General features: G+C 36.0%; 1 protein-coding gene across 4 annotated transcripts in view; it reads left to right on the top strand.

Annotated features, from left to right (window-relative positions):
* Positions 1 to 6,882: 6,882 nt before the first annotated feature.
* The window catches only part of Acsl (Acyl-CoA synthetase long-chain), a gene marked incomplete at its 3' end in the record, with an annotated part of 61,639 nt that continues 42,625 nt past the window's right edge, over positions 6,883 to 25,896 (top strand). The window contains 1 exon segment of one of the 4 annotated variants that reach the window (XM_081747825.1): positions 6,883 to 6,924. In XM_081747825.1, the coding sequence (XP_081603951.1) occupies positions 6,917 to 6,924 (8 nt within the window). 4 annotated transcript variants of the gene reach the window in all.

Genomic DNA, 25,896 nt, shown 5'->3' with positions numbered 1-25,896 from the left:
TGAGAAATAATTCTGTACTAAGGAAAAGTATTCAAAGTCTGCTTGGAGTTCAGCTAGTGAGTGGATTTGGGTTTGATAATACAGTACTACCATATCACTAATACCTCGAGTGCGAGAAATAAATGTGGCAACTGCGGAAATCTAGATGTGCAGGTGCGTAGTCCGTAAAAAATGAAAATATATGAAACTCGAAATGTTTTCTTTGTGGTTTGACATCACTACAACTTATGAATAGTTATGAAATAGAATTATAATTAACATATTCATTTCTGAGGGATGCATTTGCGAGGAGAATAAATAGAAAATAAGTAGAAGTCAATTAATATTAGCGACAATAGAAGAATTATGTTGTAATTATAAGGAAAAAGGAAAGATAATTTATAGATCAGTTGTATGTATTCGTCAGAAAACTGGAAATTTTCTACTCATCCCTTACTGTTCAGTTTTAATATTCAGTTCTGCTAGTGTAGGCAACTCGGCTTAATAGCTGCTTCTTAGTTAACTCACCTTATGGGTAAAAGAAAAGAAAGATAGGTAATTAATTGCCTTTGTATTCTCATTGTAAATTTATTTTGTAATACACCAACCAAGGATGTTACAAATAGAGGATCTGCCCATATGTATCTTCATCCTATTAAATCAATGAAGCCAAAAAAAAAAAAAAAAAAAAAAAAAAAACAGAATAGACACGTCTGATTGGCTACTCTCGTTTCCGCGATCGTCTGATTGGCTACTTTTGTTTCCGCCATGATTGTTGGCTCAAAACATTGCGATCCTATTGGGGGGAGTGGGCAGAGTAGGGGTGGTGAAACTGTGACGTATGGCTTCAAGATTTTGTTGTAAAGGCATATCCTCTATTTTATAAAATCCTTGACACCAACACTAAAATTGGGCTTATGCCTGTTGTGTTGATGACAAAAATAAATAAATAAATAAATAAACAAGTTTATTGTGACTAAACCGTGGCTAAACCAGGGTACCCTTGGCACTAAATTAATTAGTCACATGTCATTAACTTAGTCAGCTACTACCTGCTAATCAGATATTCTGAATACACTTCTGATAACCATGCGTTAGTCAGACACATAGTATGGCGATAATCATACGTCAAAATGACTGCATAAGGTCCTATATGTTTAATTTAACTTAATTTAACAATTTGCATAATTCCCATTGTTAATGGTATGATATCTTACAGAACGCGATTAATTGGGTCCTAGAAACACTATCGCTATGTGGAACCATGCTGTTCGTGGTTTATTGTGTTCATCAGAAAAATTTAGAATTAAAAAAAAACAATTTCAAAGTGAGAAAAATATATATCTTTATAAATCATATGATACAGAAAACCTCTATAGCTTAAACATATACAAATTGTAAATAATAATAATAATAATAATAATAATAATAATAATAATAATAATAATAATAATAATAATAATAATAATAATAATAATAATAATAATAATAATTAATAAATAAAATGCTTCTTCAACTCTGAATGGAAAATCAAATCTTTGAGTTTTACCTATGATTATGCCCTGTAGACTAATGGAGACCGATGATCAAATAAAGTGAATGATGATGAAAAGAATTGAAAGAATGAGAGAATCTCTTGAAAATCCACTGGACACTATGTTATCCACCACAAACGCACATGGCCTGGAATCGAATTAGAAATCCCTGACACTAGAGGTAAGCGCTCTCCCATTGAGCCACCGTGACCGTTATATGTTTTCAATTATAGTTAATATCGTCATATAATAAGCCAATACTCGACTAAACTTATACAATAGTTCCACTTATAGGTGAATAAGTGCTGTTTACCACTTTTATTTGATTATTTAAAAGAAAATAACTGGTAAACCTATTGGCGGTTCTTAAATACGTATCTACAATAATAAATACCGCGTTAGAGCAAAACCTTCATTTTTGAAAAGCACAAAGTATCCCTGTACTAATTTAAGTTGTATACCGTCGCTCTTTTGGGGCAGCGTTTCTCAACCTTTTTTTTCTTTGGGACACACCAAGTATGTTTCAAACTTTCGCGGCACCTCTACATGTGATTTTTTCCCTAGATGTAAAAAAGCAAACACATAAAAATACATACAATGCATTTTTTTAAAAAAATATGGAACGATTATGAGATACAATGCTCACACAAGTAAATTACGTAAAACTCTTGAAATAAATAAATAAAAAAAAAAACTGTTGACTCTTAAGATACTTATGAAACTTATGAATCTTAAAAACTTCTCTTTGTCGAAGATCTTAGAACCAAGAAGATATTAAAAATCTCGCGACACGTTAATGTGTTGGGACAGAGCGATTCAAAAACGCTGCTCTAGGGTTTGTCTTGTGTTATATGAAGGTTCTTATCCATGCTACCGAAGTATGGTAAGAAATATAAACTCTTTAAAAAGAAAGAAATAAAAAAAAAAAAGAATAAGAAAATTTGATGCTTTCGAGCTGTGAAGTTCAAGAAGAAGGTTGCTCATATGGAGCGTTCAGTGTACAAGGGGATATTTTAAAATACATATTTCATTTTTAGATATCTATCTGAAGCTCCTTTTAGAGGTTGAAAGATTAATGTCCAGATATTGCAAATAATTCTTATATTATAGAAAAAAAAAACAATCTTAACTTTTGTATGTATTAAGCGTATCGTGCACATTTCATGTCTCTTTTTCTCACAATTATGGAAATTGAAGTTGATTCCCTTGTGCTCTGAACACCCCATATTATGGAGGAAATAACAGAAACATAGAAAGCAATCGAAAATCTATGTATATTGGCATTGATAGAGAAAAAAGAAGTAACATAAGAAGTAACTTAGTTCATCACTTAGAATTAACTTGCATACTATTGGAGGGGGAGAATGTAGGAAAGCAAGAACGGATTAACTGGACGATATCAAGAAAGGAAGACCACATCATGTTCAAGGTTCAAGCACTAAAAAAAGACAGAAAATTTATCCTACCACCTTCTCCATTTGTCCAGTCCAGCAACCTTTATAACTGAGAAGTAGTGCTCTCAACGGGTCTTGTCGGGTCGGGTTGAAGACCGACCCGACCCGACCCGTGACCCGAATTGACTGACCTGACCCGACCCGACCCGATTGACAGACCCGACCCGACCCGATTGACCTGACCCGACAACCCGATCCGAGCTGACCCGATTGACCCGACCCGAATAACCCGATCCGAGCTGACCCGACCTGACAACCCGATCCGAGTAGCCTGACCCAACAACCCGACCCGAGCTGACCCGACGTCGGGTCAGGTCAACCCGAGCCGTTTGAGAGCACTACTGAGAAGGGAAGAAGAGATCCTACAAACTGTCAGTTCGATCTTATAAGGCATGTATGATCAGGTTATTACTGGTAGTTTCACAACTATCCAATTTACACCATTATACATTATCTTCGCAGTACATATTTCGGCTTATTTTATAGACTAATGTTGTCTATAAAATCGTTGGATGTTAAACTGAAAGATTTCATTTTATTTCATTTTTGAACATTTTTTTTCCGTTAAACATTAATAATATTTGTAGAATCTTTAATCATGATGAGAGAGTAGGAAAGTGACTTTAAATTTCATTTATTTCAACTCTAAATAGAATCGTGGATAGACAGACAAACAGACACACATATACCGACCAAATCGAAGGGTAGAAGCTCGCTTTAAGAAAAATAACTAAGAAGAAGCCTTAAAGAAATTACTAGGTTTACAGGCAGGAATAGAAGCCCTATATAGTTCGTCAAAAGTGATTAACAAATATTGTTGTATCACAGCTATTGTGCTAGTAGCTACTTTTACAGTTTTCTGTAGCTCCCTGATTTGGGATAAGAAGCTTCGTATAAGCACAATCGTTTATTAGAATTTCAAAATATACTTGAATCATGAAAGGCTTCTAAGTAATATATAGGTAATATGAAATTTGTAATATGATAAAAAAAATATTAAGGAAGTGGATCGCATCACGCAAATATTAATAATAAGTGAATAGTGTTAAGATGCTCAGAACAATTTTAAGCAAATAACAGGACTCTGTCATGCATTATAGTACAACAATTGATATTAGAATTTTGAATAAATTGATTAGTTTGTTTTGTTTCGAAGAATCTTATTTGGAACAAAATTTGAGGGAAAAAAAAGAATAAAAAGCCAAATGTATCAATAATAAGCTTTAAAAGTAAAATACATTTTCACAATAATATGCATAATAAAATTCATTAAAAGCAAGTTACATTCTACAATATTTTTTAACCTTTGACAGAAGGAAATATATCCAAGGATGAGAGAGATCTTATTAAGCTGAATTGAATTATATACGCTTGAGCGTAAACGCTTATGCATATTTTCCGAGAAGATGGAGAAAAAATAATGAATTTATAAACGACGAGAACCATACCACTTATCGAGATGAAACTGGTCCTGAATTGTGTTCTCATTAAACTCCCCATTATGATATCTGAAAGAAAAAAAAGTACGTTGTCGAACATTAACATCAGCTGTTAAATTGTAATTTCTGTTCAAATGAAATATTGTCTAAATATAAGACATGTATCAATAGATAGATAATGTCAAAATGAATAAAATAACATACTTGAGAGTGTCTTCTCATGTGTAAATTTTGAGAAAATGAAAATGCCAAACTTTTATGCTTCTAAAAAGCATGTTGTTCCGTTGCAAATAGTAATTGTATAGCAAATTGTATCTGTTGTTGTTGTGGTTTGTATTTTCTTAGCAGTGATAGGCCTACATATACCCAGTGGCATATTTACGATTTTGTTTCGGGGAGGCGGGGGAGGCTTTGCTAACTTTAGTCTTGGAAATGTGAAAATTCTGCAAGATATTTCCTTTACTTTAATATACTAAATAAAATTTCTTGCGGGCTTAATCCCGGAAGCCCTCCTGAATACGCCACTGCACACACCCTTTACACACATATTGCTTAGAGCTACGTAAATAATATATTGAGCCAATTCGATAGATGTAAAAGTAAATTTCCATTCGCAAACAAGTCTGTTTAGAAAGAGAAATGAAATGAAATCTTTCAGTTCAACGTCCCACGATTATGCGCGTTAGGCTAAGGGAGACGACGATTAAGACAAGTGAATGATGATGGAAGAATTGATGGAATCAGAATGAGGGAGGAAACGGGAGTACCCCGAGAAAACCCACGGACACGATGTTGTCCACTACAAACTTATATGGCTGGAGATCGAACCAAGGATCCCACACACCAGAGGTAAAGCGTCCTATCACTGAGCCACCGTGGCCCCAGAGTCTGTTTTGATGATATGTTAAGAATAAAACATAGTGCATTATATCCAGACATTTGTTTTCTAAGATTGTATTATAATTTGTAGTAGATACCGGTAGTTCTGCAAACTGAAACATGATTTGTCTCTAGACTAAATATAATAATAATAATAATAATAATAATAATAATAATAATAATAATAATAATAATAATAATAATAATAATAATAATAATAATAATAATAATATGCTTCCTTTTTATTTTGAGATAGGCCATGAATCTTTTTTTTAATCAACAATATTATTAGTGCTTAAAGAAAAAGAAAATTAACCTAAGATGAGACATCCACCGATCAATAGACCCTGTTGAGTTAAACGGAATGATATAAGTAACTGTAAATTTGCATTATATAGTTCTCGAGGAAATCGCTAAAAAGTTTTTTTTCGTTCTATTTAAACCTACATATTGACGCTGTACAAAGCAATATTATGATGAAACTCATACTGAAGTATATACTCTTACTAAGCTCTTTATTATAGTGCTAGTAAAAAGGCCACACACACACACACACACACACACACACACACACACACACACACACACACACACACACACACAACACACACACATACACACATACACATACACACACACACACACACACACACACACACACACGTGCCGTCTTAAAATTATGTTTGACTGTCAAAATTTAAATTTTTGTTTTAATATTATCCTCTGATGAGATGTACATTAATTGATAGATTATATGAAGCTAAAAATAATAAAATGCTTGAGAACAAATTCTGAAATTCTAATTTTTCCAGAAAATCGTGAAAAACTTATTTTTGTACTCCTCCTTGTCTCTCTTGTAAGATGACACCAAGTTCTCTCTTTTCTAAGCGGTTAGCATACGCACCTTTAGCGTGGAAGACCCAGGTTCAATTCTTGGCGGCAGTTCATGTTATTTCGATCCCACATTAAGCTGTAGGTCCACGCCTCATATAGCCTCGCTGCTGAAAGGGTGATTAAATTCAAAATCAACTCAACTCAACTCTAAAAGTGACAGACACACTTCGAACAGTGATGCACACACTACTTATAAGGTACAATAATAAGAAATAATAACATTGAGTATTAATAAAGTATAATCATATAACTGTATTGAAGGCAGGCAATTTGAAGGAAATGTTAAACTGTGAGCAGTTGTAATTGTTTCGCATCTATATTTGTAAAATTTTACGGAAATTAGCAAATAATACTAGCTACTAAAATTTCTCCTCTAAAAATAGTATTTAGTGCAACAGTTTGTGCTGTCATCGTGTTTGTGCTGTTCAAAAAATATGATTTCAAATGAACTATGATCTAAATTTTAAGCTTAGACAGTAAACTGTGCACCAATGAGGATTTCTCCAGAAGCTGACTATTTTATTGTCTAGTATTTTCTCCCTTCTGGAAAATTTCTTGGATACATTTTAATAGTATTATTCAGTTTCGATTATACCTTGAAAAAAATGGAAAAATTGGGACACTATTAAATTGTGAATGATTTTATTGTTTCAATATTAAAATATATCAACATATTTACACAATATTTTGTTTACTCTTTTGTAGATCTCTAAGTTAATCGATCTGGAAAGGAATAATGTACTCGTAAGTATGAGATTGCTGCACAGTACATACTATCTTTAAAAAAAAAACCTTTTAACATTTGATAGTAATTTATCACCCTAGTGTCGACTTAATATATATATATATATATGTATATATATATATATTACTGTGTTTGAACTACTCCTAAATATCGTCAACCAACATTACTTTCCAGTAATTGTGTTTGCATAATAATTCAGGATTGGTTTGATTTTGATTCCAAGAAAATGTTATGCTTTCATTTTACTACAGTAATTTATAAACAAACTGTTTTTTTTTTTTTTTTTTTGGTAGCAAACACGATTTGTGGAGTTCTTTTTCCCAAAATTCGTAGAAAAGAATCGCGTAAGTTGATTTTATTTTAGTAGCTTACTATAAAAATGTAAGGTTAAAGGAACACTGTGTCCCTTGTCCGTTAATTCTTTGAGCGGCAGAGTCCGCTGCTCTTCCGACAGTGTTAATTTCAATTCTAGTTTTTTTTCTTTTTCTTTTTTTTAAAGCAGAGGCTTTAGTCTATACTACGGAAGAATTATAAGAATAGAAAATTGATGAAATCTGAACATAAGGTGACAGTGAACTCCTTTAATTAAATAACATTAGAAACAATTGGAAAATATAACGGTCTAATACTGGCAAAGTACCATTTTTTAAATACGCATATGTGTTTAACTCCCCAAATAGCGCTCAAATTATGCATTAATAAGAACACCACCAAGACGATCATAATTTTCTTTCATAATATTTTTAGTTTCAATATCTGTAGTCAATTAACTAGGTTGAATATAAAACTTTTGATTGCATTGTTCTTATTTTATTCTCTGTTTATTCTCTAATAATCGCACGCTTCAAAGACGGATTATCACAATAATTTTGTTTCTCTATTTTATTTTTGCTTTATCTTTTTCGTCGTTCTTTCTTTTTCCCTACCCGGTGGTCGTAGCCCAAAGCAGAAATCAAATGTAGCACCACAATCATATATATTGAAATGAAATGAAATGAAATCTTAAGTTTTATGTCCCACGGTTATGCCGGTTAGGCTAAAGGAGACGGTGATGATGAGAGATGAGTGAATTGGTGGAATGAAGAAAGTGGGAGGAAACGGGAGAACCCCGAGAAAACCCACGACCACGGTGTTTGTCCACCACAAAGTTCACTTGGCGGAGGCTGGGATCGAACCCGGGACCCCAAGCACCAGAGGTGAACGCTCTACCACCGAGCCACCGCGCCCTCCATATATATTGAATTAGTGTAAGAAGCAACCGAGTGATTTCCGACCAAATGCCTTATCAGTGATGTCTCGACAGAAATCATTTACTCACGCAATGAGATAGTACAAGACAAGATGGCAAATTGCCCTTTCCTCAAACTTGCTTGCCACTATTATGATTAGAAACCCGAACTGTTTTCTATGAAAAATATTTTTGTCACTGATATTCTTCAGATACATTTCAGATCAGTTTCAGGAGCAGTGTTAATGTTGTAATGACATACTCACCGTGAGAATTTTCTAATTTCCCTGAATATGTATACAAACGTGCCATACGTGAGGTATCATATAACTTGCCATCCTATGTGTCCATGCGTGTTTTTCTTTCGTTGTTGGTGAGCAAGTTTAAAAGTGGCATGTAAAATTTTCATAGTGTGTTCAGCTCGGCTGCGAATCACACTTTAAGGTGACAGGTTTGAAAAGAAAGGAAGTCATCTTGATGTGCTAGCTCAATGGAAAAGGTATCGGTAAGAGATAATGTTGATACGACAATCGATCCGAAATTTTAAAAAAAAAAAAAAAAAAAAAAAAAAGTTGCAAATTGGAAAACGTAATAAGAGTTTAATGAGTTTTTTTTTTTTAAATTATTTATTCCTTTTTTGCTTGTTCAGTAGATAGGGCCTTGAAGCTTAGTAGCATTGTGGTGACTGTCAGCTTACATGCTTTGCTGATGGTCTTGGACAGGGAAGTTAGATTACTGCCTTTGTTAAATACGTATCTCTTGACATTCTAATCTCCATATGCCGGAAGAATATACTATGATGTGCGCGTAATTAACGGTTGTACAATGAAGCTACCACATACCATTTCTATGTGTGGTGTCTCTACTCCTAGTTCTCAAATCTATCCTTCACTCCAGTTCTTTAACTTCCAGTTTTCAGGATACCCTTTCTTAACCGCACGGAAAACGAACTTGCATGACTATTTGAGAACCTATCAGAAACACCGGTTTCAAGCCGTGTCGCTGTGTTTGACAGCTCATCCTAATGGTAGGTTTTATCCTTCATAATGTGGGTATTGCAAAAAGGACGTAAAACAAAAAGCTCACACTCCTCTTTTACCAACTGTAGCGTTCTCTGAAGAACAATTTGGAGAAAATATGTTTAAGTATTTAGCAACACGTTCTGCAGGACATTGCTCTCAACGTCACTTAATTTGAAGAAGCTATATTTATCAAGGACTTGTGAGTTTAAAAAAAAAAAGAAGAAGAAGAAAGAAAACAGATGTTTACTTCTTGCATGGATTGCGTAAAACATATATTGACCATACGGTAATTATCACTGACAAAAAGTGGGAATGAGATGAATTGACACAACGCGAGAAGTACTTTACACTTCTTTTACGTAACGTCATTTTACGACTCTTGATTTCAGTGTTGCACAAGTCAGCATTATTTTCACAATTTAAGAGTTAGATGTGTCTTGTGAAATATCAGCTCCTTTTGTAAAATATAAGAAGATGGTCCTAATATATACACTTTTTAAATATTTGCCAGAGATTTCGATCTTCAGAAGATATTGTTATGTCCAACTAATTCAATATACTACTTTTAGGTTGATGAAAACAACTTTTGATAGATATCATTATTTGCATAAAGCAGGAAGTTTGCATATAGTAGTATACTTCACTAACTACATCTTTCTTGTTTTATAAAATCCATCAAATAGTATTATTTTTCATCTCTTTCTGCACACCTAACGCTTTATCATACAGCACAGAGTATGATTTCGTTTCAAATAATGTAATAATACTTTATTTCTCTCTCTCTCTCTCTCTTTTTTTTAAAGTTTAATATTGCTGTTCTGCTCATTATTTTAACTTTCAGCGTTCTTCTTCATACCCACATTTCGAATGCTTCTAACTCTTTCTCACTGTCTTCCTTATATGAAATTATAGTTAATACAATCAATGTTGATTATAATCTACACCCAGAATTAGAAGATATGGCAGTGTTTCTTCTAAAGTTATCCGTGAGACGAGACGAGACGGGAATTTTCTTTGCATACGAGACGAGACAGAATGCTTCCAACAGAAATACATACACTTTCCGAGACGAGACATATTCTTCATGACGCCTGTTATCAGAGCCTTGTATTATTTTCCTTGTACCACTCAGTTCTATTGTATACCTTATTATAATACGTACTTTTGTACTTAGGTAGGGGAGGTACTATCGTGCAGCTAAATGACTTATACCCGTGCCTTTGGTGCATGTAGTCCTAGTTTGAGTTCCGCTTGAGACGGAATTTCCAATGTTGACAGCGTTGTGAGGCAAGGGGAAACTGGGCTTGATGTCCTCACTACATTTCTACATTCATGATCGTATCATATGAAGTAAGAAAATTTTATCTTGAAGTGGGTTCCCCTAGAACGGTAGTCAAAGCACAGTCTTTGACACGTGTGAGTCACGTCGAAGGTAAGTTCTGAACAGAGTAGTTACTTAATTTTGAAAGTAACGCACTTTTTCTTTTCGCTCTTTTCGTACATTTTTAAAATTTAAATGGGCTGAAGGTGGTAGCGTGGAGATTTAAATACCCACTGTGGAAACGCTAGTAGGCGAGAAAAAACAGCCACTTGAGGAGTTAAATCAGCAACGATTGTTCATCTATATTAATACAGCTCTGTTCACTTTTAGATCACTTCTTTTTCCCTTTCTAAATATTACTTCTATATCTTTTAATTCAAGAACTCTCAAAATGCTATTGCCCAGGAGATGAGGATCGAGACGAAAAGTAGATTTTCAAATCCAAGACAAAAATAAGAAAAACACGACAATTGTCATCTCAGTTTCGAGAGGAGATATGACGAGAAATTTCTCGAATCTTGGAGGCAACACTAATTCACAGTGTAAAAACTACAAATTGATAATATGATTATGCGAACACAATGAAGATCACTTAGTAACGTTTATAGATGCGCATGTCATTACACAATATAGTCCAATAATAAATATTGTTTAAATGTTTTTATATCATATCCTTCGTGGACTTTTCATGAAGCGAAAGGATCTTATAACTTCTAGATGAAACTAAGAAAAGAAGCAGAGCATAAGTACCCGGCTATCTGAGGTTATCGCAAAGCGTATTTATTGCTCATGCGTACGCTTGGAATACGCTGACCATGTATTTGGTCTAGGAATTAATTCGTGCGGTTGGTACGCACACATTGAAGCTGTAGTACAAACACAAAATACATAAATACCTTAAGAAAAATATTGTCCATCGCTAGCCACCACTTTCGCCCATCTGTCAGGCAATGTACGGATTCCGTGGAGAAAGAAGTCCTCATCCTTGGAAGCGATCCAGTCAGAGACCCATGTTTCGATATCTTCTGAAGAAGTAAACCGCTGTCCAATCAAATCGTTGTTCATGCAATCGAACAAGTAGTAGTCCGAAGGAGCAACGTCTGGTGAATACGACGGGTGGGATAAAACTTCCCATCCGACATTTTCTAAATAGGTTTTGACCAGTTTTGCGACATGTGGGCGAGCGTTATCATGTTGAACAATAAGTTTATCATGTCTGTTCTCCCATTCTGGTCGTGTTCTGGCCAGAGCTTGCTTCAAACGCATTAATTGTCGTCGATAACGTTCTCCATTCATAGTTTCACTCGGTTGCAGCAGCTCATAGTACACCACACCTTTCATATCCCACTATATGCACAGCATAACCTTTGCACAGTGAATATCTCGTTTTGGTTGTGATGGACCTGGTTCACCTGGTTTCACCCAGGCCTTTTTTCGTTTAGGGTTCTCGTAATGCTGCTGCAAATTGTTCCTGCGTTTGACACAAATCCTGCTCGAGCAATGCTGTCAATTCTTCGTCTTGAAATTTTTTTGGCTGTCCAGCTCGCTCTTAGTCTGCCAAGCCAAAATCACCACTTCTAAACCGTGCAAACCACTTCTGACACGTTCGCTCAGCTAGAGCATGGTCACCATAACTTCCACCAAAATACGATGACTTTCAGTCGCACTTTTCTGCATGTTAAAGTAATGCAGCAGGACACCCCGCAAAAACACTTTATCAGGCACAAATTGCTCCATGTTCACTTAACTACAAACTGGTGTTGTTGACGCTTTAATCCACTGCCCTATACTACGAACGATACGCGATGACAGGGGTTTGCAACACATGTGTGGATACACGGAACTGTGGGACGCTCCGTTCGTTGCGCCATCTCTTGTCCACCCGCACGAATTAATTCCTAGACCAAATATTTAAATGTAGATGGCTAATCACAAACGCGAAAGCAATAAAAACGTCGGCTTGAGCGTATTTGGTGCATTTCGGAACAATAGACCGCCTGCTGTTTAAAAGATTTCAAAAGGAAGGAAAAAAAGAAAGACGTGTTGTCAGGCAAAGTGATTGTAGCAAGAAACAGCTGCTTTGAAGATGGTTTGTGCAGAGTATTGGAACTCTGCTATTACACACCTGGACCTGGCAAATAGACCCGGAAACCCTGACTGGCTCACAGTATGATTTACAACTCTGGTGAAAGTAAAATTACTGAATAGCCACCTTGGCCACGTTCGCTACAGGGGGTAACGCTTTCTCAAATAGCGTAAGACTAAATGTTGTACATAAATTTACAAACAATACGAGAACAAGCACTTCCAGAATCGAGACGAGACAACCTTATTTCTCGTCTCGTCTTGTCCCGTAGGCAACACTATTTTCAAAAAGTGGTGAGTAGTGGAATTTCAATACATTGGGGTGAATTGCAAAATTGCGTGGAATCTACATTGAGGACGATGCGAAATATGATCCCGGGTAGTTTCATATCTCCCCTGGGAGATGAGGCGGGAGAATTCCCCTAGGACCACTCCATAAATTCGTAACTGCTCTCAAATTCTTCACGACTTTGAGTCAGCATCAAGGGCTATGGCCTGATTAGAAATTAGACGAAGACTGTGTTATCCTGGTAGTTTGGGTTAGAAACAATAAACACATATGATACCTGAGTTCCTTCGTGGGAAAGCTGTTAGCATACGCGCCTTTGATGCGGGAGAGCCGGCTTCCATTCCCGATGAAAGCTCATGTGGTTCGGATTCCATATTTATCAATAGGCCCAGGTTTCTTATAGCCTCGCTGCTGAAAGGGATGTTAAACTCAGAATCAATCAATCAATATATGGTAATTGATGGCTGAAAGATCATAATAGCCCTATCAAAACGATGTTTTAATAGCAAAAAACAAACATTGTGAGTATATACGACTAGTTCGTAGGTTCTAAATTTAACTAAGACGATCAATACAATAAGTAATTTTAAGAATGAATAAACATAGAACATGACAGTCGAGTTGCAATAAATTTTCGAACTTGTTTCTCAATCGCTTTTTAAAGAAAGCAACTCCATCTACATCGATCTGCGGTGAAATGTGACCTTGGTCAAGTTAGCGGCGCGAGAAGGAGAAACGTGCCTATCACACAACTTATATAACGTGCTGTGGATGTGTGTGCGATTGTTTATAGGTAACTGAATTCGAAGGTAGATGCAATTGTTTTTATGCATATACCAGCCTTTTAAAAAAACAAACAAAAAGTGAACAGACTGGCGCACAGATAAGTCTATCAAAATTGAATTTCTATCGGATTTTTTTCCTTCACTTCTTTTCGAAGTTCTGTATAGATGAACCGGCTTTTTCGATTGCTCGTGCTTATGTTTACGGTCAGCTTACTACAAGTAAATGAATTTGGCGAATGCTAACTCCTGCGCAATTAGGATTAATCGCTAAGAGCAGTGGTCGTCGTAGCAACTGAAGGACAAAGAAAACAAGCGGTCGAGCAAAGCAGTTGGTTGCTTCAGTGACTTTACGGCAAGGTGTGTGGCGTGGTAGGAAAGTGTTGAGAGAGAGAGAAAAAAAAAAGAAAGAAAGGAAAAAAGTGATATTTGCGTTATTTTTTTAAAAGGAACACTTAACAATGGAGTAAGTATTTACATTGTATTTCTTTGGAGTAGTACTATATCAATTATTAGAGAATTCTGTTTATTTGTGCATGAGTCCATATAATATAGAAATAGTACGATTTTCCTTATATAGCGCAGTATGTGTATTAAAATGATTGAAATGCCATAGTGCATAACGTGACAGTTCACATAGTACTAACAGTCCTTAAGCTTTATGAATCGAAGTCATCGTTTCTACTGTAACATTTATGAAATATTATTTGAAATGCCTGTTCTTCACAAAGAGAGAATAAGTTTATGGAAGAAAGTTTGAATCCTTTTCCCCGCAGTGGGGGATCTAGAACAGTGGTTCTCAAAGTGGGGTACGCGGACCCTTGGGGGTCCGTGGGACGTAGCCAAGGAGTACGCGACGCCTAAAATTCGAAATGTGTTATAATAAAATGGAACTCGTAGTTGTTATGCAAAAAGTATTTTTTTCAGTTAATAAAAAGTAAGCATTGTAAATTTAAATGTTTTCCTACTTACTAAATTTCTGCACTATGAGTATAAAGAGTTGACTGAAAAGGTATTAGTACTTAAATGAACTATCCGTACTTAAATGAACTGACCTTTTCTGCTCTTTGCAGTATTAAAGCCTGAAAGCGAAATCGTTTTAATATGGGATCGGACTTAAGATTAATGGTGACAAAACTTATTCCGGATTTCAATGCAATTGTGGAAAACAGAAATAATTAGTGACCCCACATTTGAGAACGTTATTTATCAAGTGAATTTCCTTTTAATAAAAGTACATTGATTTTCAGTCTTGAAAGTTACTGTATTTTCAACTAAAATTTCGTTCACTAGGAAACATTCATGTATCTTTAGAATAAATTACATATTGCAATATTTTTCTTAATCTTTTTCTTGTCAGTGGTAATTCTAATCAGTATAGCTTTTAGTACCATGTGAAATTTCAGATAGCATTGCAAGGGAGTACGCGGATCACTTTCCGAATTCACAGGGTGTCCGCGGATCACTTTAGGAATGCACAGGGGGTACGCGTTATCGGAAAGTTTGAGAACCACTGATCTAGAAGGTGAAATCTGGGGGGGGGGGGTCAGTCAGAACCCAGACTATGATAGACATATCGTGAGTTTACTGTAAACTTTCAAAAATATATAAATAATAGCTTAAATTATTTCTGTCATTCTAAAAACTGGGTTTCCTGCTCCCCCCGCCCCCGGTCTAGATCCCCCACTGTCTTCCGCATAGGATACGCATTTCAATAATGACAGAACCCCACAAGGTTCTCTAGACAAACATTTTGAAACATCCTCTAAAATACGACTTTTGATAAATGTGACATGTTAAAAATCCAGGTTCATGTGGGTACTATATTCCAAAATTCATATCAAACGGGTCAGGCGTTTTTCCAATCTCGAAAACTATGAATTTGACACTTGGGCTTTTGAATATTTTATTTCTCATCTCCATACCTATGGGGCTGAGCTTGGACTTAAACGATATCGGAAGTGTCACTATTTATCAGCAGCTCCGAAAGAGTGGCGTAACTTGAAGCTTCATCGCCCCCCGCAGCCCTAAATTATGCACCTTTGCTATGTATATATTTTGCGCCTCTGGAACTCGTGCGCACGCCTGTGCTCCGAAAACTACTGATTCCACATTAAGATCGGTCGTTTTCGATTATTTTTATATGCCACCGCCAGGAGTATCGTACAGCAACAGTATTTTTTTTTCAGGCATGTGTACCAAGTTCGGTAGAAATTGCTTTGAAGTTTCAGTGATTCTGGAACATATATTTACATATATGCATGCACACATATGTAACTCCTTTCCTTTAACTCACATTGATTCATACGTGTCTTGGTCAATTGTCGTCAAATTTTGTATCCTTAATTTAACTTCTTTCTCGTTGTTATAGAATTATGAAATTATACACACTGACCATAAACAAGTGACAATACAATGCTCCATTGTTGCTTCCATATGCAATAAATATGTATTTTTGTTAACTTCTATCTACTAACTATATATCCTTTTCTATTAGGCAACCAAAAATGCTCCGAAGGTTGCAGGTACAGTATAACATTCAGGGACTTTCGTAAATTACGTTTCAGATTGAGAAAGTATGATAGACATAAGAGAACAGATTGAATAGTTCCTAAATAAAGTCTTGACCCGATTACGGTAGGTTCCATAGTTTTAGAGCTATGGACCTTTAAAGTTAATTTTTTTCATGTTTTCAGCAGGCTATAAGTCCGAAAGAAAGCGTTTGTGCACCCAGGTTGGTCTATACTTTTTGTCTTATCTTAGTGCCAGGAATAACCTCCCAAATATCCGTCTTACGTAACAAAGAAACATGTGAGTAATTTCAATCGTGTTCCAATTTGTTTGAAACCGCCTGAGGATCGTTTGGCCGCGCCGACTTTATGTATGTGTCCACACGATATATGTAGCTGCATTATTATAGATTTGAATCATACAAAAGGCACAAATAAAATAAAATATGTTTCAGTTTTACGTCCCACAATTATGCCGGCTAGGTTAAAGGAGATAATGATGATGAGAAATGAATGAATGAAATAGTGGAATGAAGAAAATGGGATGAAACGGAAGAACCCTGAGAAAATCCACGTACGTGGTGTTTGTCCACCACAAAACTCACTTGGTGAAAGCTGAGATCGAACCAAGGACAATGCACCAGAGGTGAACCCTCTACCACTAAACCACCGAAGCCCAAGTGGCACAAATAGTACGCCTATATAGTACCTCTGTCAATGGATTTTGTTTAATACTCTGAAGCCATCGTGTTGATATAAATAATTGACAATTAGAGTATGAACTGAAAATTGATGAGCTATATAGTTTTTGATTTGTAAAATTTGTGAGTTTTTTTTCTGAAACACTTTTACCAATTTAGAGAAATGCAAAACATACTGCAAAATCTTGTTCCAAATTTGAATTAAAATTTGTATTTCTTGTAGTAAGATGCAATTCTGTTGTTTAAAATGAAGAATATCTCTTCTAATTAATAATAATATGAAAAAAAAAAATGTTGGACCTTGACATATAACAGACTCAGTGAATAATATATTTACTTTTTCACCCTGGCAACAGTGTAACAGTCCCCTCATAATAGAAGTAAAATCATTAAATCGATCCTACTTTATTACTTCTGCACAAGGATCAAGGTGGTTAAAAACTAGCATTTTCTTGTAAACTTTTTTCCCACCCTATCATCACACCAACGGTAGTGGGAAACGGTAGACTATCTAATTGTCAACGTTGGCCCTCTCTTCGTTGTAATTGGCTGTTATGCCGAGAATTTGCAAAACTACCTAAATGCTCGGTTGGTTGCTAGCCCCTACAGAAGAAATAAAATAGCAATTGGGAATGCGAGGTCAAAAATGTTGAATAAATGACGGCAAACTGTTGGTCAGCCAACACACACTTGGCTGACCATTAGCCTACGTAGAGTCTACCACGTGTGCTGCTAGGTCAGTTGTAATTTGGAAAGAATTAAGAGTTTGAAGTTTCAAGTACTTTCAAAACAGTATAAATAACAACCAAATAAAAGGAAATCTTTCAATTTAACATCCCAGGATTGTGCCCTTAGGGATAAGAGAGACGATGGTTAAAACAAATGAATGATAATTAAATAATTGGTGGACTGAGAATGTGGGAGGAAACAAGAGTATCCGAGAAAACCCATGAACACGATGCTATCCACCACAAACTTAACTTGGGCGAGGATTGAACCACGAACCCTACCCACCAGAGGTAACCGCTCTATCACTGAACCATTGTGCAAATACAAACAAAACAGTCCGTTGTTTTAAACACGTTGCGAAACAAATTGACTAACATTGATATGACGTTATAATTGAGTAGGAGACGAAATTCGTTTACATTAACACTATATTGGAAATACTTAAGTGAGCTTCATGGCGGACAAACACTGTGTGCGTGGGTTTTCTTGAGGTTCTCCCGTTTCCTCCCACATTCCGCATTCCACCGTTTCATTCATTTCGCATTATCACCGTCCCCTTTTGCATAGACGGCATAAACGTAGGACGTAAAACTTAAAGATTTATATTGGAAATACTTAACATTTCTTAGTATTTTTGGAAATCAAATGAAACATGTAATATATGAAAATGTACATAAAGTGGAATTCGATTTATAACAGTTTTGTGCCTGAGATTCGTATCCCGACCTGGAATTGAACCCGGAACACGATCATAAGCACGAAAAATCGTAGGCATTAGCCATTTGACCACGGAGGGGAACTGTATGTAGTATTATTGTTTTCCTTTTCTAAATGCCTAACGGGAGGTGAATTGTTAATAGTCATATTATGTTGGAATCTTATTAAGAACTTTTCTACAATCCCTCGAAATAGGAACATATTCCTATTTAATTCTACCGGAAATTTGAAAATATGTGCTGTATTGCTAAGGCCGAGGATAAAAAACAAAAATAAATTTGGAACTTCTTGCTACTTTGCGTACAGAATCCGCGAGTCGTAAGAAACTCGATCACATTACACACTCCCGCCCGCTGACCTACATTGCTCCGGCGTTGCTGGTGCTGTGAATGATGCCTTTGCGTGTCCGTTCGCTATTCGGCACACCCAGGCTGACAGTTTTGCGCAGGCTTACGAAACGGAAGTGAGAAGTTTAATGCGAAGGCATGATCGAAAAGAAATCTCACTTATTTCTTTTTTAAATAGTATTCTACGACACAACAACGAAACTATGATTTTTTTCTTTGAAGTATGATCAGGAAGGGGGAAAAACATTAAAAAGAATGGGTAACTGGGTACGAAATTGGAGGTCACTGGGTATATATATATTTACACTTTCTTTCGTAGTTGTGTTTTCCTTTTCAACTGGATCGGATGGCAACATGCATTTCTGTACTTTCTTCAGACTTACGGGGAATTCCTCTTTAAAGTTAACTGTATGTAAACAAAATAGATCGTCTGCCTCGATGACTGTTTATACTTACCTATAATTAAGGTATTTTCCGAAATTTGATAATTGTCATATTATCAGTGTCGTATTCTGAGAGCAATAAAGTAATATTGTATTTCAATTTGTATGAATTATAGTAAATTATTGGTAAACATACACATATCCTGCTGGATTAAAATAAATTATGGAAAATAGTACAAGCTATGCCGCTACTGATCAATGTAATAGCCCCTGAGTCCGCTCCCCAAGCTTGCGCGGATCGTTACTCACGTGTTTTGCTTTCGTCAACAATCACGCCACTTTCAACCCTCTCCTGTAAGGCCTTTGATTGGTCCACGACCCGCACACGAGGGGCTCCTGCTTATCTTGTGCTAGGAGCAGATATGCGTATGGGTGTTATTGCAGGATATTTTGTCATATAAGATATTGTTTATAAATAACGTGCGAACGAAGAGCGCTTGGCATTGCGTACGAATAATGTGCAACATAGTTATCATGTAATCAGTGTCATTCACAACTGGGAAAATCACAACTTGTTTACTTGACATAGTGTTCGTCTGGGCTGCTATCAACCTCCTTCCGTCTAGAAAAAAATTCAATAAATGAGGTAATTATGATAACTTAAAGGAAATGTATGTGTTTCTGTGATAACTGAGTTGTCAAAACTATTGTTGTGTATGATAGCAAAAGAGTTTAGCAATAATGCCTGGAATAGCATATGAAAAACAAAGCAGCATCAAATTAATCATAGGATGTTGATTGAAATCAAGCCGAATGTAAGTTTGTTTACTCGTAAATACGATAGTTAAAATAAGATAACTTCGGGTTACCTATGTTACCAAAGTAATTAGTAATGAAAGGATTGTCTCGTAACGTTATATTTAGCTACGATTCCACTTTTCGCAGTAATTTTCATTGCAGTTCCAATTATAATTAATTTTATGTCCCGAATAAGTATATTTAAGGTTCAATTATAAGAACATTTTAATAGTTTGTGGCCCTGAATATAGTAGGTTGATTTTTATATAATCACGTGCAGGTTTACGATAGATTGTCAAATAAAACTAAAACTTTTTGCGCTCTAAATGACCCCTAAGAGATCCCGTACTCTCAGTTGGGCATTACTTGATGGTTCTAACGAATTTTGACTGATTTCTTACATTTGCAGGTTAGTAATGTTAATTAGAACATGACTCGAGCAGACGAACCTTTAAATTTTGTATTTAGTAGAATCGTTTGCTCCAGTGAACTTTTTTTTTTTTAATTTTTTAAATGCCCAAGTATTTGCGTGCAGATTGATGATATGCGTGTAAAGTGATTGTCCCCATACGGGCAAAATTATGCGTCCGGTCGTATGCCATTATTACGGTTGTGCGAAAAACACTAAGTGACCATTAAAATCGAGAATGCTATTTAACTGAGTCAATGGCCCGCGCGAGAGCGCCCTTAACTTACAGGCGGATCGCCAGCGGAGGGTATGTTCATAAACGAGGATAGTTCAAGATTTACTCAAAGCGAGAATGCTATGTCAGTCAGTCCAGGAACCGCGTGGAGAAGCGTCGGTAGGCAGCAGGCGCGTCAACGACGGAGAGTATACAAGTAAACGAGATAGTGAGAAAACATATTATAGGATAAAATATAGTGCACTTGTATAAGTTAGAGAACTTGTCATGGTTTCACACTAGTAACTATTTGTAAACATAAAATGCACGTTTCCTATTTTGTGCAGAAGCACTCCGGCACTGGAAATTAATATGTTACACAGTCGTCTTTTCTGTGCATTTACTCATTTTAACCATAGTATAGCCTAGTACTTGTAATGATATGTTAGTTGCAACCTTACATTTGTAAACATAAGGGTGGCATTTAGTATCTCCCCTAAATCCATCGACGGCTTCGAAGCCACTTTTGACTTATAGTTAGCCATTTTAAATAACCTCGTTTATGAGTATACCCACCATCGCTGACACGTGTAGTCCCCTACGGAAGCACACCCTGCTGCGCTACTGCCCTGACTCAGTTGGAGAGCATTCGTGGTTTTTATTAGTCACCTAGCACAAGTTGCTTTGTGTTTTATTTACTGTAGTTTTATGTCATACGTGCACGCTGTATTTATATTCATCACGATTACAATTGAGGAGTTTGATGTAATAAGGGCATAAGCAAGTTGACGCCCTTTTTGCATCAAACACATTTGTGGCTTTTGCCATGCTTGTTTAGCCTCTTGATAAAATTTCAATTCAGTATCGGAATAAAATGCTGCATATTACATTGTTTTATGGAAGAAAAAACACTACTTAAATTTTCAACATAATTTTTCTCCAAATGCATGTTTCAGACTTACGCCTTTATTGTATCAAACTCCTCAATTAACGAACCATTATTACTACTGAGCGAGCCAAAGTCATTACCGAGTGATTTGGGGAAGAAACTAAATAATAACCAAGCAATAAAATACTAGTTTCCTAACTTGTGTAGAAATACCCCGCAATAACACTCATACGCCAGTGGAAATTAATATCTTAGGCAGTTCTCTTTCATATGCACTCACTCATTTTAATCGTTAAATTACCATTTTGTGTCGATATACATGTAAATCTGCACCTGTAATCGTTTTGTTAATATCTAAACCAATCTGCAGACTTGCCCGTAGATGCTTAAAATTTCTTTTGACGTTTCATAATTCGCGTCGTACAATAAAATTCATTTAACTAGCTTATCCTTGTATTGTATTAATTTAATGCACCGAACAGGTTAGCTATTGTGATGGAAGTCCACTTTAATTTGAAACCAAACCACAAACTCATGTAACTTCTTGACTGTCCTTCTTTAAGTCATTTGATATCTTTGTATTGAGATGCTTAATGTTAATTTCGTCCTAATTGCACACTGCAGGTAAGAATTTCTCATTAGGAATTGAAATTTTCAGCATTTGACGATTTTCAAAAAGCAATATCTCACACAGCAATGTTCAATTTTGCAAAGATAGACTGTGTTATTTTTGTATGGAGGAAGATACGACATTTGCTAATGCACCATGTGTAAGTTGGTAGTCTAGTGAAACTCGTGTAGGATTGGCGAGACTGCTTTTGATTTGAGGTCTGCGAGTCGTGCATGTCATCAGAGAACCAATCGCAGTAAATTTATTAATAAAAAGCAGGCACAATGAAATATACGTAACAAGCGACGTTGTCAGTACAAGGAAGCAAGTTACAACATTGCAAGGCATCACTCGAGTAGACGGTTATACCAAATTTTGACTCATTTCTTACGTTTTCAGGTTAGAATAGAGCTTGGTATTTCTTTTAGCAGACCATGCACTAAATGAGGAACTCCACCTGTACTTGCAGATTGACTTGAGGAGGGCTCAATATAAATACAGTGTGGATGTATGGCATAAAAACAACAGTGCATAAAGCACGAACCAACTTGTACTAGGTGGCCACTAAAAAGCACAAATACTATCTAACCGAGCCAAGCAGAAGCGCAGCAGGGAGTCCGAGCGGTAAGGAGGGGGTGCGTCCCTAAGGAGTAGGCGCGTCAGTGACGGGAGTATACACATAAACGAGGGTAATGGAATAACACGGAGCACAGTTACACATACAATACTTTCAATATCACTCAAAATTCATTTCAGTATGCTGTGTACTAACAGTAATTAGCTACATTCACACTCTCATTCCTTCATGAAAAATGTTTTACATTGTATTTCACCTATAAATTTTCTATTTAGTAGAATAGTCTTCTCGAGTGAACCCCATTGCAGAAGCAATTCTGAGCCTGCGCTGTTATTCTTGCTGTTGTAGAAGTGATGGTCTGCAGGAAACATGTCTGTTAGATCATTTGCCAGTAACAGAGTGACTGTGTAAACTATGAAAAGAGACGCTAAAAAATTGTGCATACTGGTAAGCGAAATGAGGGAAGTTTCTCGACGAGGATGATCTTGCTGAGCCACTCGGAGAATATCTAGTACCATAATTAAAGTATTACCAATACATGACGTGTGCAGAAGTTGTTTTAATTGTTACAGTAGGGAAATTCGTGCACGTGACAGCAACCATCGATGCTATCAACGTTAGCATTTTTGCTTTGAATCCTTCATTGTCTCCTATCAAACAATCAATCAAATTGAAAAGCAAGAGGAGGAAATGGTACATTGGAAGAAAACTGAAACATTAAAACTACTTTACGAATGTAACTTCAGAACTTTAAAGGGTGTGTGATACACCGTAAGTACAGTTGATATTTGGAAACAGCCCAGTCTGCCAGAAGTATGACATATGGCTTCAGCAACAACAGTAGCTTCACATTCTGAAAAGCTGACACTGCTTTCTCTTACACCAGATTTTTTTTTTTTCGAAAAAAAAAAAAAAAATCAACAAGCTATATGAACTTTCTAATGCACCCACCGAAAATGAACTGTTGAACCTGTTTCTTGTAGGTAAATTTATTGGCATTGGTACTATGATGATATACAAAACTTGCTTGTGCAATTCAAATCAACAGCAGTGTTACCAATCCTACACGTGTTTTATTAGGAAATGTCATATCTACCTTCACACAAAAATAATACCAAGTCTGTCTTTACAGGATTGTAGAACAAAGTTGTATGTACGCTACATGTAACTTTTATGTAAATAGATTTTTGTTTAGATACTGCTATCCTTTTCATTTCCTTGTATTTTTTTCTTTTCATTTAATTTGTATCTGTATTGCAGTTGTGGCCTTCCTTTAGGTGTTTTTCCTTAGTCTTTTCCCCCATAGCAGAACATGCCGTGATCTGCGATGTGATCGCAGAATGTCTGCCGCGCCTGTGCAGAATATTTGCCATATAACCTATAATAAAAATATGATAGTATCATCTTGATTTTTTATTTTGGAATTGCTGCAGAAAATTTTTGACTTACAAAAGCTCATCGCAGAAAGACACAGAAAGTTCTGTCATCGGGGTCTTTTCATACTAATTTTCAACTTTCAACTGTAGTTACACGTTTCAAAGATTTCCGTTTTTCTTCTCCAAAAGTCTTTGTCTCATATCCACACACGTTCCCATCTTTTGTTTTTCTATTCTATATAGATATTTCCTGCTGGAAGGTTTTATGCTTTCATCAAAGGCCTAAGCTTGAGCTTTTCTGAGATTGTTGCTTGTACATATAATAGATTGATATATTACTCCCTATGTAACTGAACTCCTGCAACTCTATCCCAGGCAATCTCTTATTTTGTTCTTCATTGTTTTTGTTGTTTCCTTTGTTGCGTATCTCATAACTATCTTTTTGCTCGTTTTTCATGTTGAATTTGTTGCTGAACACCGTTATATTAATTACATTTAGACCTGCTTCTTATCTTTTCTCACTTGACTGCCAACAGCACGTAACCTCCACAAATCGAAGCATGTGTGTTTGCTGTCTATAAAAATATTCTTAGATAGTGAGCCGTACCGCAGCCCTACCCGCTGTTTTGTTAGCTAATGTACGCACTTTTGGTCATATGGTTCCGGGTTTGGTTCCTGAAAAAAAAAAAAAAAAAAAAAAGCAGCGAACGGTGCTTCGGATACCTCCTTAAACCTCAGATTCATGTCTTATGTAGTTGCGATGCTGTATAGGGACACCAGATTTCATTAGACAACAGCAATCCTTGCCGTTGGTTCCGTTGATTCTTTTTAGTGCTACTTAAGTGTACAGATTAATCCAAATTTGTGACAGTGAGCATCCTTGCGTAACTCACTTCTGGATAGTTGTTTCTTCTCCGTGTACTTGAGTTGTTGCCTTTTGTTCTTTGTGTAATTTATATGTAATTCTTCGCTGCTTATAGTTTATTCCTGATCCCTTGGTTTATTATGTGAAACAAAACCAATTTTATGTGTGATCGAATCACTTGGAGACGGCCGAACCTTTTAAATAAATTTTTGGATGTAGTTATCGGCTACATCGAACTGGCTTTTTATCATGTTACTTTCATCATTAAAATGCATTCCTTGTAGTGTAAATATTTATTTCTGTGCTCACTTATCCTTTCTGAAATCAAACTAGTCCTCAACTAGTATTTCTTTATACCGTGGTCGTTTGTAGTTTATTTCCCTGAAGATTTTTGAAACATGTGTCAGCAATGACTCCTCTAGGATTGAACTTACACTTCTTATGTTTATCACTTATGGTTTTTCTCGTGTCTTGCTCTTTCGGAAATCGAAATATTTATCGAGAGCAAGACTTTCTTTCCTTGTATTTCAGTAGGATTGGTTCGGTAACCTGATTGTTGTATTTTGGTTAACATCACAAATTCGAGCATAGTTCAGAACAAGCTGAATATTGATAGATCGCATCTTGCATAGATTTGGGCCATTATGTGTTGTATTATTAGTGCATTGTATGTGGGATTGTGATTGGTTAGTTTATCACGCTTACCTAATGATTAATTTCTTATGCTTTTTCTTGGTTGTTCGCTGTGTATGAATTATTTGTATTGCTTTGGCTGACTCTGGAGCACGTGGAATGGTCGTGGTAGACGCGTGTGTTGGTTGTGCGAGTAGTGAGTATGAACCAGGCGTGTTTCGTTTTTTGTTTGACTTTGGGACAGCTAAATAGTGACAGTAGATTATGTATGTGGTGGGTGTGATGATTTGTTTATGTTGGATTCTTTTTTCTTTCTAATTTTTGAAAAGTACATGTAGAAATGGCTTATTTGAATAGTGGGATAGAAGTATGTTATTTATAGTTCTGAAATGAAATCGGTGAAAATGGAACTAGGAAAGATTGCACCATTCCGTGTTACTATATCCTGTATCGGTTGCTTGCGCCACGAGTTTACCTTTTCCACGT

The sequence above is a fragment of the Thermobia domestica genome, unplaced genomic scaffold (assembly GCF_964235325.1).
Source record: "Thermobia domestica unplaced genomic scaffold, izTheDome1.hap1.1 HAP1_SCAFFOLD_715, whole genome shotgun sequence".
Classification (NCBI taxonomy): Eukaryota; Metazoa; Arthropoda; class Insecta; order Zygentoma; family Lepismatidae; genus Thermobia; species Thermobia domestica.
The sequence above is the reverse complement of the archived record's forward strand: the minus strand, read 5'-3'. Positions and strand labels throughout refer to the sequence as shown.